This window comes from Danio rerio, chromosome 18 (assembly GCF_052040795.2).
Source record: "Danio rerio strain M-AB ecotype USA chromosome 18, GRCz13ab, whole genome shotgun sequence".
NCBI classification, from domain to species: Eukaryota; Metazoa; Chordata; class Actinopteri; order Cypriniformes; family Danionidae; genus Danio; species Danio rerio.
Genome location: NC_141038.1, coordinates 8,560,795 through 8,577,500, shown reverse-complemented (window position 1 = coordinate 8,577,500; position 16,706 = coordinate 8,560,795). Strand labels below are relative to the sequence as shown.

At 35.1% G+C, this 16,706-nt stretch overlaps 5 protein-coding genes across 37 annotated transcripts in view; 4 read left to right on the top strand and 1 right to left on the bottom strand.

The window, feature by feature from the left end:
• tmem253 (transmembrane protein 253) overlaps position 1 on the top strand; it is a 5,279-nt gene extending 5,278 nt beyond the window's left edge. The window contains 1 exon segment of the mRNA NM_001044872.2: position 1. This exon segment is cut by the window's left edge and continues 579 nt beyond it. The gene's annotated coding sequence lies outside the window, so the exon portion shown is untranslated.
• LOC101882393 (uncharacterized) overlaps positions 1-16,706 on the top strand; it is a 768,785-nt gene that overhangs the window by 238,852 nt on the left and 513,227 nt on the right. The gene's annotated exons all lie outside the window — the stretch shown is intronic.
• syt1b (synaptotagmin Ib) lies at positions 567-13,226 on the bottom strand. Of its 4 annotated transcripts, none has more exons than XM_087291365.1 (10): positions 13,124-13,226; positions 9,562-9,607; positions 7,934-8,121; positions 7,645-7,820; positions 5,242-5,355; positions 4,914-5,081; positions 4,314-4,481; positions 2,197-2,314; positions 1,972-2,105; positions 567-1,683 (listed from the first exon to the last, which is right to left on the bottom strand). In XM_087291365.1, the coding sequence occupies exons 1-10, from the start codon at positions 13,146-13,148 to the stop codon at positions 1,639-1,641; spliced, it is 1,182 nt and encodes a 393-aa protein (XP_087147491.1). In that variant the 5' UTR covers positions 13,149-13,226; the 3' UTR covers positions 567-1,638. The 4 variants fall into 4 exon arrangements, with proteins under 4 accessions (XP_087147491.1, XP_087147490.1, XP_087147492.1 ...); XM_087291364.1 differs by having other exon boundaries at positions 567-1,615; XM_087291366.1 differs by having other exon boundaries at positions 9,562-9,885; positions 13,124-13,185.
• The window catches only part of utp15 (UTP15 small subunit processome component), a 355,707-nt gene continuing 343,796 nt past the window's right edge, over positions 4,796-16,706 (top strand). Inside the window, exon 1 of the mRNA XM_087291613.2 lies at positions 4,796-4,829. The gene's annotated coding sequence lies outside the window, so the exon portion shown is untranslated. The remainder of the gene's footprint in view (positions 4,830-16,706) is intronic.
• bbs10 (Bardet-Biedl syndrome 10) overlaps positions 13,205-16,706 on the top strand; it is a 19,025-nt gene continuing 15,523 nt past the window's right edge. For 20 of the 30 annotated variants that reach the window (XR_015514097.1, XR_015514104.1, XR_015514096.1 and 17 more), the window contains exons 1-3: positions 13,214-13,274; positions 13,371-13,441; positions 15,535-15,728. Coding sequence is in view for 8 of the 30 variants with exons in the window: in XM_087291381.1 (XP_087147507.1) it covers positions 15,535-15,728 (194 nt within the window). In the remaining 22 variants the exon portion in view is untranslated. 30 annotated transcript variants of the gene reach the window in all.

Here is a 16,706-nt window from a genome sequence, read left to right as displayed (position 1 = left end):
ACAGCTTTGCCTGATCATTTTCCACAGCTTTTCACAAATTTTAGTTTTTATACTAAACACATAGACAGTAATAGCAGGGCTCAACAATAAGGCCTGGGGCCAGCGTGAGAGATGTTCGGGACAGTAGAGAGAATCGTTATCGGCCCAATCAGGCCAGTTCTGCACTGTCACAAAATTTTTATTTCCCTACGACTATTTGTCAAACCAACAACACAACAACATCAAATTATGGGGTTAAAAGAAAACGTCTGTTTCTAACGTTGTGGAATCAGACATTTACATAGGTACAACACGACAAACTTTTTATTTATTTTTTTGCATTGTTTGCCATCATTTTTAAGTCAACCACCTTTGCACTTTTTACATGCTGCTATATTTTCCTGCTAAATATTTTAACATTTTGTAAATATTTAGATTCACAGATGTTATTTTGACACATTATTTAAAATATGTGGCTAAGAAATAGTTATTAACTTTTGTTTGTTTGTTTGTTTGTTTTTTAGTGGGGCCAGTGAAAATTTTGCCAGGGCAAGTAAAAATCTGAACCACTGATCCAATCGGGCCTGTAGAAAATATCCTTGCCGTTGAACCCTGAATAGATTTTTTTTTTTTTACACACTTTAAAACCCATTTTCAATTGTTTGTACTTTAATGCCCCCAAAAATGCAATTTTCATGTAAATTAATGGCCCAAATACATACAAACATTAGTTGTTTTTTTTTTTGTGAAAACTTAAGTAAACACCCCCTAAATAGATTATTTTTCTTTTTTCTATATATCAAAATTTCCACATTTGGAATTACTTCTCTAAATAGTTATTCACAAATAATACCCAATAATATTCTTCTTTTGTATACCTTGGTCTGCATTATCTACTCCTGAATATAATATTTTACTCAGAAATATTGCATTATGAATGCTTTTTGTGTTTCTTTAATAATAGGTTTTACAACTTTAATACATTATTTAATGAACATTTTTGTAATTCTGATAATTAATGTTGCTTAGAGCTGATATTTTACATATACAAACATGCATACATATACACACAAAAGTCACAGATGGAATGCAATGCAATATTTATATATGGGTTAAAGATGTGTCATTTTTATGTCTGCATCAAGTGAACAATTGACAAAATAAGTTTTATCAATAATAAATCTATATGTATCACCTTTAATATCTTTTAATGTTATACTTATTTAAATCATACTATGATTTATTATGCTTTTAGAAACATGTGGGCATATGAAAAAAAAAAATATTTAAAATTTAGAGCTTTAAAATGACGATTAATACATACTTCAGTGATCCTTAAATCAAATATTTTAAAGTGTCATCAAATTGTTCTTAATAAACACTTTAGTATAAACTTAAAGTCATGATAAAAATCTATGGTAGGCATTTAATTTTTTTGCTCTAAAAAAAAGAAATCTGAGCATATTCTATGAAAAACTCATCTTTGACTCATATACGAATGCTCTTTTACGCACAGCTTCACTTCTTTATCAGTTCGGCGTCCACATCCTCTTCAGGTTTAAGCGCGTGCCATTGGGCGATGGGTCTTCTTGGATTGGCCAGCATGTCTGACCAGTGGCGCTGCTCTGTTCCTGAGCTGTACATATATAATATATTATATTAATATACAATTAATATAAGTGATTTTTGAAGGATCATGTGACTCTGAAGACTGGAGTAATGAAGCTGAAAATTCACCATTAAAATCACTGGGATAAATGATTCAATTAAATGATAAACTAATTTTGAACAGTTATTTTATAGTGCAAGAACATTTCACTATTTTACAATTTGTACAGAATTTTTGATTAAATAAATGCAGCCTCGGGGAGGAGAAGCTTATTTTAAAACCCTTAAAAATCATACTGACCCAACCTTTTGAACCGTGGTGTATATAACACTTTGTAAAAGAGCAGCATAATGAGATCCTTTAAAATAAAATTAGATCTGTACCTGAATCTGCTCAGATGGCACTTCAAAGCTGAATGATTCGTTGTAATATGGGTTCAGTGTGTTCTTCTTAATCGTGGTTTTCTTTTTCTTCAGTCTTTTGCCGTTCTGCATCAAGTGGATTTTCACATACGGGTCTGTAGAGCAGAAATATAGCATCAGAAAAAATGAGAGAGATGTTTCATCACTGTGATGTGAAATGTGTCTGTACTTGACTTCTCCACTCACCCGAGAGTCCACCCACATCCATCTTTTTGAGGTTTTTGGCCTCCAGAACGACCACGGTCAGCTTTCCAGCCGTAGGTACGTAGCGCAGAGACAAGCAAATATCACCTAACCGCTCTTGCTGTTGAGTCAACAACAAAATGTCAGTTATTATTGCAGTCTTCATTCTGAAATCAACACTGAATAATTTAACAGACGACAGATTAAACAAGACATATGCGCAGTATATGAATACACACTCACCAGCCACTTTATTAGGAACACGTTACTATGACCGTGTTGGACCCCCTTTTGCTTTCAGAACTGCCTTAATCCTTCATGGCATAGATTTAACAAGCTACTGGAAATATTCCTCAGAGATTTTGCTCCATATTGAGATGATGGCATCACGCAGTTACTGCAGATTTGTCGGCTGCACATCCATGATGCAAACTTCTCGTTCCACCACATCCCAAAGGTGCTCTATTGGATTGAGATCTGGTGACTGTGGTGGCCATTTAAGTACAGTAGACTCATTGTCATGTTCAAGAAAGCAGTCTGAGATGATTCACGATGGGTACACTGTGATCATAAGGGGATGGACATGGTCAGCAACAATACTCAGGTAGGCTGTGGTGATGATACGATGCTCAATTGGTACTAATGGGCCCAAGGTGAGCCAAGAAAATATTCCTCACACCATTACACCACCACCAGCACCCTGGTCCGTTGATACAAGGCAGGATGGATCCATGCTTTCTTGTTGTTGATGCCAAATTCTGACCCTACCATCTGAATGTCACAGCAGAAATGGAGACTCATCAGACCAGGCAACGTTTTTTCAATCTTCTTTTGTCCAGTTTTGGTGACTCTGTGTGAATTGTAGCCCCAATTTCATGTTCTTAGCTAACAGAGGTGGCACTGGTATAGTCTTCTGCTGCTGTAGCCCATTCACCTCAAGGTTGGACGTGTTTTGTGTGTTCAGAGATGCTCTTCAGCAGACCTCAGTTGTAATGAGTGATTATTTGAGTTATTGTTGTCTTTCTATCAGCTGAAACCAGTCTGGTCATTCTCCTCTGACCTCTGGCATCAACAAGGCATTTGTGCCCACAGAACTGGCGCTCACTGGATATTTTCAAATTTTCAGACCATTCTCTGTAAACCCTAGAGATGGTTGTGCATAAAAAAATCCAGTAGATCAGCAGTTTCTGAAATACTCAGAACAGCCCGTCTGGCACCAACAACCATGTCACGGTTAAAGTCACTTGAATCACCTTTCTTCCCCATTCTGAAGGTTGGTTTAAACTGCAGCAGAACGTCTTGACCATGTCTACATGCCATGAGTTGCTGCCATGTGATTGGCCAATTAGAAATTTGCGTTAGACAGGTGTACCTAATAAAGTGGCCGGTGAGTGTACATAACATATATTTACAAATGAAGGCAAAACTATTACCTCTCCAATGAAATTTTATACATTTCCAAATTGATTTAGATTTTTTCCCCTCTTGAGAAAGTCTCATTTCTTTTAGTTTGGCTTCAATAAAAGCAGTTCTTAATTTTTCACATATAACATTTTAAGGTTAACATTATTAGCACCCTTAATAAGTATTATATTTTAAACTTATTAACTACTAATTAATTATTGTGTTCTGTAATCATCGCAAAAAAATTAAAAAGGTTTTGCTTTTGCTGTGATTTATTTTCAGCTATTACAAAAAATGAGTTGCTAGATTTATTAGGAACCAGTAAAATGTTTTTGTTTGTTTTATTCTATAAAGGTTTGAGATAAAAATATATATATATATATATATATATATATATATATATATATATATATATATATATATATATATATATATATTTCAATTAAAAATACTAATACATTTTTTTACAAATGCTTTCATTTGTTGTGATTCAGTCAGATATAAGCATGAACATGGAAAAAAACATTTTTATTTTATGCTTTAAAAACGTGGTAGAAATGCCATCAGTAGTTTATAGTAATAAAAACAAACAAAATAGTCTTTTACGTAAATGCAAATCAAAACTGTGATGTTTTGCACTGATTAAATCCCATTGTTTTGTGCTATTCCAGAACTCAATTCAGTTGTGAAACCTCAGGGGGGTAAAACACTCATACCTCCTCTTTCTCAGCTTTCTGCAGGTCTCTCCACTCCTCAGTAAGATGGCTGAAGTCCACCTTATTCATCTGCAGCCTCACATCCCCGATCGCATCGTGCTTGGAGAAACGGTCGAAATCGTACACCGTCATGACCAGCGTCTTCCCTCCGAGCTCTGCATACGGTACCTGTAAAATCAACATCAGAATCTCACGCAAACTGTCTCCACACTATGTACTTACATACACTCAATCTTCTAGTAGCCTATATAAACTTTATCAGTAGCGGATTTAGTTATTCCGCAACCTAATACTGGGAAACACCCATACACTCTTGCATTCACACACACACTCATACACTACGGACAATTTTGTTTACACAATTCACCTATAGCGCATGTTTTTGGGCTTGTGGGGGAAACCGGAACACCCGGAGGAAACTCACACCAACACGGGGAGAACATGCAAACTCCACACAGAAATTCCAACTGACCCAGAAGGGACTCGAACCAGCAACCTTCTTGATGTAAGGCGAAAGTGCTAACCACTGCGCCACTGTGCCTTTTTAATATTTATTCTTTCCATAAATAAAATATAATCCAAGTGTGTTTTTAGACGTACCTTAAAGGTGAAGTGTTCATTAAAAGTCGGCTCGAGTGTTTTGCGATGAACTTTAGTCTCAAACTTTTTTTTCTTGTCGGGGAGGAGGTAAACTTTAACGTATGGATCTGAAGTGCCACTCATGTCCATAGCAGCAAGCCCTTCAGCCCGAATCACACCTACAATTAACTGAACCAGACAGAAGGTCATTATTATTCCAATAATACACTGTTTTAGTGCTAAAATAAAGATATACTGTGTGACGTTCTAATGCCTAAGCAAGTTTCTCTCATTAATATGGATATTATCGATGACTGAATTAATGCTGGGGATTCATTTGTATTCCTACCGTGCTGTCAGTGAAGTTGTAGTCAAGGGTATAAAGAAGTTTTCCCAGTTTCTGAGCCTCTTTTGACTCTGAGTCTTCTTCTTTGGCATCAGAATCAGTGGTGTGATGAACAGCCTGTAAATACAGTCATTACAGTGACAGCCATTAGCAGGAGTCAGAATCAAAATGAGCTTTATTTGCCAGGGAATAACACACAAGGATTTTTTTTGTTTGTTTTTTCAGGAGCTCAGGGTACAAAACTTGCACAAGAACACAGAATGACATTTAAATAAGTGGAAAATAAAGTAAATAACAATTCTGAAGTTATATACTGTTGAAGTCAGAATTATTAACCCCCCTGAATTATTAGACCGCATGTTTATTTTTTCCCCAATTTATGTTTAATGGAGAGATTTTTTTCAACACATTTCTAAACATAATAGTTTTAATAACTCATTTCTAATAACTGGTTTATTTTATCTTTGCCATGATGACAGTAAATAATATTTAACTAGATATTTTTCAAGACACCTACTGTATATACAGCTTAAAGTGACATTTACAGGATTATCTAGGTTAATAAGTTTAACTAGGCAGGTTAGGGTAATTAGGTAAGTTATTGTATAAGGATGGTTTGTTCTGTAGACTATCGAGAAAAAATATAGCTTAAAGGGGCTAATAATTTTGTCCCTAAAATGATGTTAAAAAAATGAAAAACTACTTGTATTGTAGCCGAAATAAAACAAATAACACTTTCTCCAGAAGCCAAAATATTATCAGACAGACTGTGAAGATTTCCTTGCTCTGTTAAACATTAAACATTATTTGGGAAATATTTTTAAAAAAGAAGGAAAAATTTGAAGGGGGCTAATAATTCTGACTTCAACTGTGTATACATACATACATACATACATACATACATACATAAATATATATATATATATATATATATATACAGTATATATATATATATATATATATATATATATATATATATATATATATATATATATATATATATATATATATATATATATATATATATATATATATATATATATATATCTAGAGACATGTGGCTCTTTAACCAAAAATATGTGGCTCTCAAGCTGTCTCCCTTCAATAATATTTTTTAAGTTTAAAAAAATTATTACAGTCACTATCAGTTTCCTATTGAAAATACAATTACAGTTACCTTTTAATGTTGTTTTACAGCTAAATGAATGAACAACAAAAGAACTCTTTAACCAATGCTCGTATGCAGCACTGTGGATTAACTTGAATGGCGACACCAAACAGGGCATGCAACTTCCATTTCGATGGTAACCTCACGCATGTAAATTCAAGCAACATTAATGAGTCATGATGACGAAAAGAATAAAAATCTATACATGCACATATACATGCACATTCATACATGCGCATAAATAAAGTTTCTGTTCATATATACAGTATATATATATATATATATATATATATATATATATATATATATATATATATATATACATACATATATATACATGAAGGGTTTAGATGCAAATGCTAATGCTGTTTGATATTTTTTTTTTCTAAATTTAGCATTTTTCTCTGACTCTAGTGCAGGGTTCACCAATCTCGGTCCTGGAGGGCCAATCTCTGCGTTCAGTTGCCTCAACGCACCTGCCTGGATGTTTCAAGTATACCAAGTAAGACCTTGATTAGCTTGTTCAGGTGTGTTTGATTAGGGTTGGAACAAAAATCTGCAGGACACCGGCCCTCCAGGAATAAGTTTGGTGACCCCTGCTCTAGTGTGTCGGCTCAGAATGTTTACCTTTATAGTGACAAATAAGTTATTTTCATGGAAAAATACTTAACCTAAACATAAGCATGTAGGAGGCTGAGAAAAATAATAATTCCAATAATGCCAATAATTCTGACTTCAAATGTATATATAACAAAATTATAAAAATGGCAAACTGTCTTCTTCCATTAATGCCAACTTTTTCCTATTAGAGCTTATTATTAGTAGTAGTAGTAGTATTACTACTATCGGCATTATTATTAGTATAATCTCTATTAGTAGTGGTAGTAAAACATCAGCAGCAGCAACAACAACAAACATAATAACAACAAAAACAACAATAGCAATAATAATAATAATATCAATATAATCTAATAATACTAAATAAATAATAAAATAACACCAATGCATGCTTACATTTTTTTCACACTTTGCAATTTTATGAATAAAATAGACATGATTATTTAAAATAATTATTTAACTCCCAAAATCACCCTCTCTCCCTTTTTTCTCTCTCTCCATTAATATCATTATTAAAATGATGTAATTAATCAATCAACAGAGTCTAGATGGTGATACTTAAGTAAATAGTTTCACAACTTCACAAATGTGAAACAGATTCATCTAATATTAATGAGTACCTGTTTTGTTCCCTCCTCTTTCACGTTAGACATGTTGATGTCGTTCTTTTCATTTTTCTCTTTCCCTCCTTTTTCCTTTTTCTTCTTAAAGATCATCTTCCTGAAGATGCACAGACAGCAGCTGAGGACGATGAAGACTGTGATGAAGCCGAGCGCTGCTGTAGCCCAGGACGGTACTAGAGAAACATAGAAATGACAGCAAACCAGGGTGTCTGCGTGGTCTTGTCAAGTCTTAAATTGCAAAAACCAAACTATAGGCCCTAAAAAGACTGAAATATTGTGGACTCACATGGGACTTTGTGAAGCTCATTTAGAAACTTGCTTCTGATGCTGTGGACCAGACTGTCTGCGGTCGTAGTTTGAGGATGAACAGCTGTGGGTGAGGAAATCGTAGATCCAGGTATTTTTGATTCTTTCTGTGCTAGAGACGCCGGAGAAGATGAAGAAGCAGCCAGTGGAGCATCATCTTCATGCATTCTGGAGACGACATTGAGAAGAGGGCAGAATTGATAAGTATTGTGTGTTTAACTTGATGATTTATCTTCAAAGATTGATTTAGTTTACACTCATGCAATCTCTTTCCAAAAATATGGTGATTCTGACAAGCAAACTTTTGACAATTTATATATATGAGCAGTATCACACGAGTAGCAGTGTGATATGGCTGTATATAGGCACTGGTGGGAGGCATGCGATGGCACAAGGCCGCAGGCTGAGTGTCTTAGTGCCCCAAATTTAATCTTCAATCACACTTTAGTGATTAATCAAATCCAAAATAAAGGTTTGTATTTGGTTAGTATATAATGTATGCTTTTGTATTTACATAAAACAATACATTATTATGTACATTTAAATATGCACGTGCATATATTTGAGAAAATTTATTAGAAATAAATATATGATTATGTAAATATTGTTTTTGTATAAGTTTATTACATTTAAGTAAATTACATTTACCTAATAAATACATATAATACACATATATTATGAAAAAACAAACTTTTATTTTGAATGCAATTTATCATTGCCCAGAACTAATTATTATTATTAATAATAATCCAGAATTGTTCAGCCTTCATTGTAAAAAAATGCCGGGTTCCACACAATTCCTTCATGTTGTCCCAGCACAAATTGATTAATTTACTAAATTGTTTTTAAAAATGTAAATAGATTAAACATAAAACAATTAAGCTGTCCTAAAAACTAGAAGAATTATTAATTAATCTCAGTTTAAATAAGTAGCAGAAATTTTATTTGTGTAAATCACTGTAAAAACTGCAGGGGTCCACACAATTCCTTCATGTTGTCCCAACTCAAATCAGATAAGTTCATTAGTTTTAATAAATTTAAGCAGATTGAACACAAAATAATTAAGTTGTCCCAAATAAAACCCAAATGTGTTGTTTCAGCTTATTCTAAACAAGTAGTTTGAACATTTATTTCCGTGTGTGATGCTCATAAATGCAAATCACACTGTTATGACCTTTGCCATCGGATCAAGATCATGAGTGCAATGTAGATGAATTCATTTCAATATATTATAAGGTGTAAAGGCAAAGCCAGGTTCACATTCAGCGCACACAGCAGGTGACATGATGCTGCTTAACCTTGGATTATTTTGAGAAATGCTGAGTAGCAATTCATTGATTTTTGTCTCTATTTACAGTGAAACGAGACACAGAAAGCCAGTGACACCGATACCCCTGAGACGCACTGCTGACTCCAACTTATACCTCAATATGCAGCACAAATATTAATAAACATGCATATACACTACACCAATACATATAGCATCAAACAAATGATAATCCAAAAACTCACACAAACATAATTCTGCAAAGCATCACAGTATTTATTTGAAAATGCATGCACAAGACACACATATTAGATTAAATATTAGGGAATAAACACACTTACCTGCAGCTCTGGTGTAAATGGACTGGTCGTTTGTTTAAGAATGACTCTTGAGGGAGAAACAGAAAAGTTTAAAGACTGAGAAAATCTCTTCTTGTGCTTGTTAGTGAGATTTTTTTCAAAAGAAGGAGAGTATGGGAATGATTGGCTGATTTTACTGATGCTAGAGAGAGAGAGAATGAGAGAGAAAGACGGAGTGTATGAGAAGCATCCAGTTGTCCAATCTGTGCAGCAGTGGGTGGAACCATATGGACGTTATGACAAACACTTTAACACGGGATGTAGAAACACGTCGAAAAGTAGAGGTCACATCAGGAAACCTGTACACTTAAAAGAAGATTAAATGTACATTTTCCTTATGTAAATATTGTGATTTTAAATATTTTAACATTGCTTTTATACATTAAAGGGCACCTATTTTACCCCTTTAACAAAATGTAAGACAAGCCTTTGGTGTCTCTGGAATGTGTTTGTAAAGTTTCAGCTTAAAATACCCTTCAGATTCTTTATTATAGCCTCCAGAATCTGCCCATTTTAGTGTCTGAGTACAGTGTAGCTGTTTTTGTAGTCTGTGGCTTTAAATGCAAATGAGCTGCTTCTCCCCGCCCACCATTCCGACGTCTGCTTTCTCCTGCCTTAAGCCTCATTCACACTATGAGCGAATCTAGCAACAAGCAACCGCTCATTTCAGAGGAGAGTGAGCGACTTCCGGCGACCTCCGTCTACGAGAGCGACAGCACCTGTTGGCAACTACAGTAGGTGGGCGTATCGAGCCAAAGTTGAGAATCCTTCAAGTTTATGCAAATGAAGAGCGACTTTCTTGAGTGACAGCCAATTGGAGCACCAGGAGAGCTCACGTGATCCTCTCTCAGCTTGCTCAGAGGCCGGTTGTGTTCTCCGTGCTGTAGACGTACACAGACATGTGTTTGCAGCAGGTTGCCACTCAGAGCGACAGGCCGCTACAATAGCTATTTTTCCATCCAAAAATGCGAATGACCTTTATGCAAAAAAAAAGATGTGCAAATAAAGCAGTGTTTCCATCTAAAGAGTCAAAGCGAACAAAATCGTAACTTCCTGATTAACTGGCGCCAAATATCAACAGTCAAAACTGGATTTGCAGCAGTAAGAGAAGCAGCATCAAGCTTTTCTTCATCTAATAAAAGACTTGCGCCTCAAAAGGCAATCCTGACATGCAGTGAACGCGGTGGCGTTTAAAGGTGTCAGACGGTGAGCACCGATGCTCTTGATTCTAAAGATCATTAATAATATAATAACACTAATACTGAAATGGTTAAGGCGTTTTAGAATGACTAAAACAACATTTCAGATGTTTTACAATGTGCTCAGCCTGCTGGTTTGTCCATTCACACACATTTTCACCATCACATAATCTCTTATCACAAAATCACATGACCTTTTTTAATACGCAAACTGAAATTTGTGCGTTAAAAATGATTCCATCATGGTTTATGCGCATCTTTTATTATCGAATAAAAAGTTTACCCCACTCACTTATACGCATAACTGTTTTTTATGCGCATATGCAAAATGGAAATAGGTGTATGGAAATATCTATTGATGCTTCTAGTGTGAATGAGGCATTACATCAGATAAACAGCAGTCAGTGACAGAAACAGACACAGATGAAGCTGAAATTCAGCTCATTAGTCAAAAATACTAAGTACGTTTTTTTGATGTATTTGTGGTGGAGTTTATTCAAGCCTTTCTGCAATGATGAGTCCCACACAAATGCCGTTTGCATGTTTTAATCCTAGTTTGTTTGCAAAAAATATTCTGTGGATGTGTATACATGCTATGGGCTCTTTTCACAACCTGTTATGACGCGTTTAACGGTCATCTGCATCTTAAATTCTTGAAAGTTTTTAATATTTCTTTTTTTTTTTTTTTTTAACGTATGAACATTTATATGTATTTATGAATGTATTATATCATTTTTGCTTCAAATTACAAAAAAACTAATCACCGCTTATGCAAGGCAATTGTAATGTGACAGAACAGCAAATTTGACGTTATTTTCTCCTCTGGCTGCCGTCATCAGTCTCCCTTTTTTTTATAGCATCATCATGGAGTTTTACTTTTATTATTTCAGAAAATAGGGTTGTAACAAAATATTTGTTATACTCTTCCTGCTCTACGTTTTCCCTACTATGACGACTTCCACTACTGAGAGACCCGGAAATGTGAAAAGGGTCTATTATAGAAACATGGTGCCTGTCAATCAATTCAGTGGGTGGAGAAAACTGCACTCTTACGTCACGTTGCAGTAGGCCTTAAAATCACTGGGATTTGGATCCTATTTTAACGTCAGTAAATTTTGAAAAAAAAGACGCTTCTTGTGTTTCTATCACTCCAGTATGACTATGGACATACTATACCTACACACAGTTCTGTCCAAACAGCTTACAAAAAAAGATTTTCATCATATGTGCCCTTTAAAGCAATTTACATACAAATAAATGAAAGCAGCAGTACTTTGAATAATAAAGTGCACAACAATACTCATAGATGAAAAAATAATAAAAGAAAAACTTTTTTTGAAGAATACAGCTGAGAATAAAATGAAGATTTGTTTTCTTGAAAATATTGTGTTTGTATTATTTTTGAAGTGCTTTATTTTTATATATAAAAGCAATTTACATACAAATCACTAGAAATTCCATGAAAGCGGCAAAATAGTTCAAATAATAAAATAAATAACAATGATAGTAGATAAAATCATTCATTCATTTTCCTTTGGCTTAGTTCATTTATTCATCAGCAGTCGCCACAGCGGAATGAACCGCCAACTTATTCAGCATATGTTTTACACAGCGGATGCCCTTCTAGCTGCAACCCAGTACTGGGAAACACCTATACACACTCATTCACACACATACACTACGGCCAATTTAGTTTATTCAATTCACTTATAGCGCATGTGTTTGGACTGTGGGGAAAACCAGAGCACCCGGAGGAAACCCACGCCCACACAGGGAGAACATGCAAACTCAATGCCAAAAAAGAAATGCCAACTGACCAAGCAGGGAATCGAACCAGCGACCCTCTTGCTGTGAGGCGACAGTGCTAACCAATGTGAGCCACTGTGTCGCCAAAATAATATAGTATGATAATTACATAATTGTGATATTTATAAATTAGTTTGTGCTATTTATTTGAAGCTATATTGTGTATGTTTATGTGTTTATTTACATTTTATTTTGGATTAATTGGAAATGTAATAGATAGATGGATGAATAATAATAAATTTAAGGTTATTTACATATTTAATGAAGCTGAAATGACTAAATGCACAATTTTATACAATTTATTGATTCATTTCTAGAGATACATGTAAAAATGCAGTTTTATTGTTATGATTTAGTTCTTGTGTAGTTTAGTTACTTTTTATACAAGAAGAGATTATTAGCAAAACGTAAAATAAACACTGCAAAAGACGATAGGCCTATGTGTAAACAACTAAAAACGGAACTTTTTAGTAGTTTTCAAAAGTCATCTTTTTACATTGAGTACTTAAGAGTTAAATAATAAGCATTTCGATACTTGCCTGTTTTTGCAAGTGAGCTCTCCATACTGTATGTACTTCCGCTCTATGTCCTGCAGATGTCCGTATCATCTGCTCTCGCAGAAAAACACCACAGAAGAAGAGCGTCGCCTGGAAACTGGCTGAAGCTTGAGGATGTTCAACAGATATGCAGGTTTTTATTATGATAGGATTATTTTACACATTTATACTTGTTATTATTTATACACATTATACACATGTTCTCGTATTTTTATTTCTGTATATTTAGCTATGTAGCTGCAGCGTGACCTATGTCGTCCTTTTGAACTCGCTGGTTCACAGAAGAGGTTTAACGTTAGAGTAAGTTACGGACACAAGTCACTTACAGTGTAAATAAACATGATTTACCTTTTTTCCTCTTGTGAAATGTTTACGTAAATGTCCTAAGTTTGACTTGTGGTGTCATAATAAGTGTATGTGATGTGGTATGTGTGAGCGTGTACTTGTTTATGCTACATTGTGGGGACCAAACATCTGAGATTTTTGATATTGTGAAGACCAAAATGATGAAAAGCACAGAATGATGTTTATTTGAAAGTGTAAAAATGCAAAGGTTTTCTGTCGGGGTAAGGTTGTGTTTAGAGAAAAAAATCTCTAGATTAGTTTAGGGAAATTTTAAAAAGCTTAACGTGGCTTAATGTAAGTTACTTAAACACAAACTAGAGAAACACAAATTTCTGTCAAGCTTTACTTGTGATGAACCCCAACGACTGTACCCAACGAGTCCCAATTCTATAAATAAAGTGAAAAACAGCTCCCCCGCTGAAATCTATTATAAGGGAAAAGCTTAACGTGGCTTAATGTACCTTAACAACAAGTAGAGAAAATCAAATTCTATATATATTTACTCATGACAAACACTTTCTGATGTCAAAAGAATGAGCTCTAATTTTAGTGTGTGACATTTTTCACATTATGCATTTTAAGTTTATTATAAGGAAACAGCTTAACTTACTATAACACCAACCAGGCAAACCCACATTTCTGTCAAACTTTACTTATGATTAATACTAACCATTGTGTCAAAGAACGGGCCTTAATTCCATAGATAAGGTGAACAATATCACGTTAAGCGTTTTCTCCCTATTGAAGTCTACAATAAGGAAAGGCTTAACATAACTTTACAACAACCGAGGCAAACCAAACTCAAAGTTAATGCTAATCACAAGTAAAATTTGATAGAAATTTGGTTTTCCCTGCTTGTTGTTAAGGTACATTAAGCCACGTTAAGCTTTTCCCTTATAATAGACTGCAACAGGGGAGAAAACGCTTAATATGCTGTTTTTCACTTTCTCTATGGAATTGGGACTTGTTCTTTTTACAATCGTTGGGGTTCATTACAAGTGAAGTTTGACAGAAATATGGGTTTCTCTGGTTGATGTTTTAGTACAATAAGCCACGTTAAGTGTTTTAGAATGTCCCAGTTAAAAAACAAAACAAAAAAAAACCAACAACATAAGTCATTGCAAAGTCCTCATAACTCACAGTAACCTAATATATTTGTGTGATGTGGCTGCTTTAATTTATGGTTTACGAGGACACATGTTTCCCTTTTTAAAGAAATAACAAAAATAAAATCTTTAAAACATTCATTCATTTTCCTTTGACTTTGTCCCTGAGAAACACCCATACACACTCTCATTCACATGCATCTGTGGACTTTGGACTGTGTGGGAAACTCGAGCATCCAGAGGAAACCCACGCTAACATGGGGAGAACATGCAAACTCCACACAGAAATGGCAACTGGCCCAACCGGGACTCGAACCAGTGACCTTCTTGCTGTGAGGAGACAGTGCTAACCACTGAGCCACCATGCTGCCCTCTTTAAGAACATATTAAACTTTTTTAAAAATTTATATGGCGACGTAGTGACGCAGTAGGTGATGCTGTTGCCTCACAGCAAGAAGGTCGCTGGTTCAAGCCTCAGCTCAGTTGGCATTTCTGTGTGGAGTTTGCATGTTCTCCCTTCGTTCACATGGGTTTCCTCTGGGTACTCCGGTTTCCCCCACAGTCCAAAGACATGCGGTACAGGTGAATTGGGCAGGCTAAATTGTCCGTAGTGTATGAGTGAATGTGTGTGTGGATGTTTCCCAGGGATGGGTTGCAGCTGGAAGGGCATCCGCTTTGTAAAAACGTGCTGGATAAGTTGGCGGTTCATTCCGCTGTGGCGACCCCGGATTAATAAAGGGACTAAGCCGACAAGAAAATGAATGAATGAATATTTTCTAAATTTGCCAGTATGTGTTTTTTGTGAGTTTTGTTTAGGTTTGTGAAAAGGATATAGCAATACAATAAAGTTTAGAAAGAATTAAAATCATTACATCTATGAAGAATACAAGTACATTTACTATATATATATATTTGTGTGTGTGTGTGTGTTTATGTGTGTAGATGCAGCAGCAGCTGGAATGTGTGTCTCTGCAGGTGTGTGTGAGTGTTCTCGGGCCGCTGGAGTCTGTAGTCCGCCGGTGTCTGGGTCCAGAGGGCGGCAGTGTGCTGTTCACTCGTGACACCGGGGAAACACTCATCAGCAGACATGGACAGAGAGTTCTCAGCACACTACACCTAGAGCACCCTATGGCCAGGTATTCATGCGTTTACATCACATTCGCATTTTACAATATTATAACGAAGCAAGGAATTTTTCACAGTATTTCCTATAATATTTTTGTTCTGGACAAAGTCTTATTTGTTTTATTTTGGCTTTTTATTTTTTTAAAAACTACTTTAAGGTCAATATTATTAGCCCCTTCATGCTATATTTTGTTTGTTGTCTACAGAACAAAGCATAATTATACAATAACTTGCCTAATTACCCTAACTTGCATAATTGAACAATTTAACCCAGTTAAACCTTTAAATGTAACTTTAAGCTGAATACTAGTATTTTTAAAAATATCTAGTAAAACATTATGTACTGTCATCATGGTAAAGATAAAAAAACAGTTGTAAGAAATGAGTTATTATAATTATTATGTTTGGAAATGTGTTGAAATAAATATTCTTTTCGTTAAACAGAATTTGGGGAAAGAAAATATTAAGGGAGGCTATTTCTGACTTCAATTGTAAGTCTTATGCGAATGTAAGAACACACTCTCCATAGCGGTGTCCCAAATCACATACTGAATGTGGTTATACTCATGGCAGGTATTATTTGATAATTTGGTCATTTATTTAACTGATTTGGCCACCGTCAAACGTCATCAGGGAAACTGTTTGAATTTCCAATTAGTAAAAAACATTAGTGTTTCAATTGGGACGACACTACATACATATACTATGCTGTTGAGTGTGTAAGTGCATAAGTACATAGTGCATTAGTGCATAGTGTATAGTGTGCCATTTGAGATGCAGCTCATGCCAAATAAATAAGATCCAGCCCCGGATGCCAGGTCCTGTCAGAAAATGTCTTTCTCTGGGTATCCAGACAACAAGCCAGAGGAGCCACCCAATACCCATACCTGTTAACCAGTGTTCAACTGAATTAACAATCTCCTATCAATACAGGAGTTGTCTGAGAAAGCCAGGGAGGAGCAAAAGCAGGAGAGAAAGTAATGATGATA

Bases quoted from the DNA above. Each gene is read 5' to 3' on its own strand.
- syt1b (XM_087291364.1), bottom strand. From the start codon at position 13,148: ATGGAGAGCTCACTTGCAAAAACAG. The intron at 7,821-7,933 runs GTGAGTCCACAA...ATGTTTCTCTAG, and splicing joins TGAGCTTCACAAAGTCCCAT to TACCGTCCTGGGCTACAGCA. The intron at 4,482-4,913 runs GTACGTCTAAAA...TTGATTTTACAG, and splicing joins ATGAACACTTCACCTTTAAG to GTACCGTATGCAGAGCTCGG.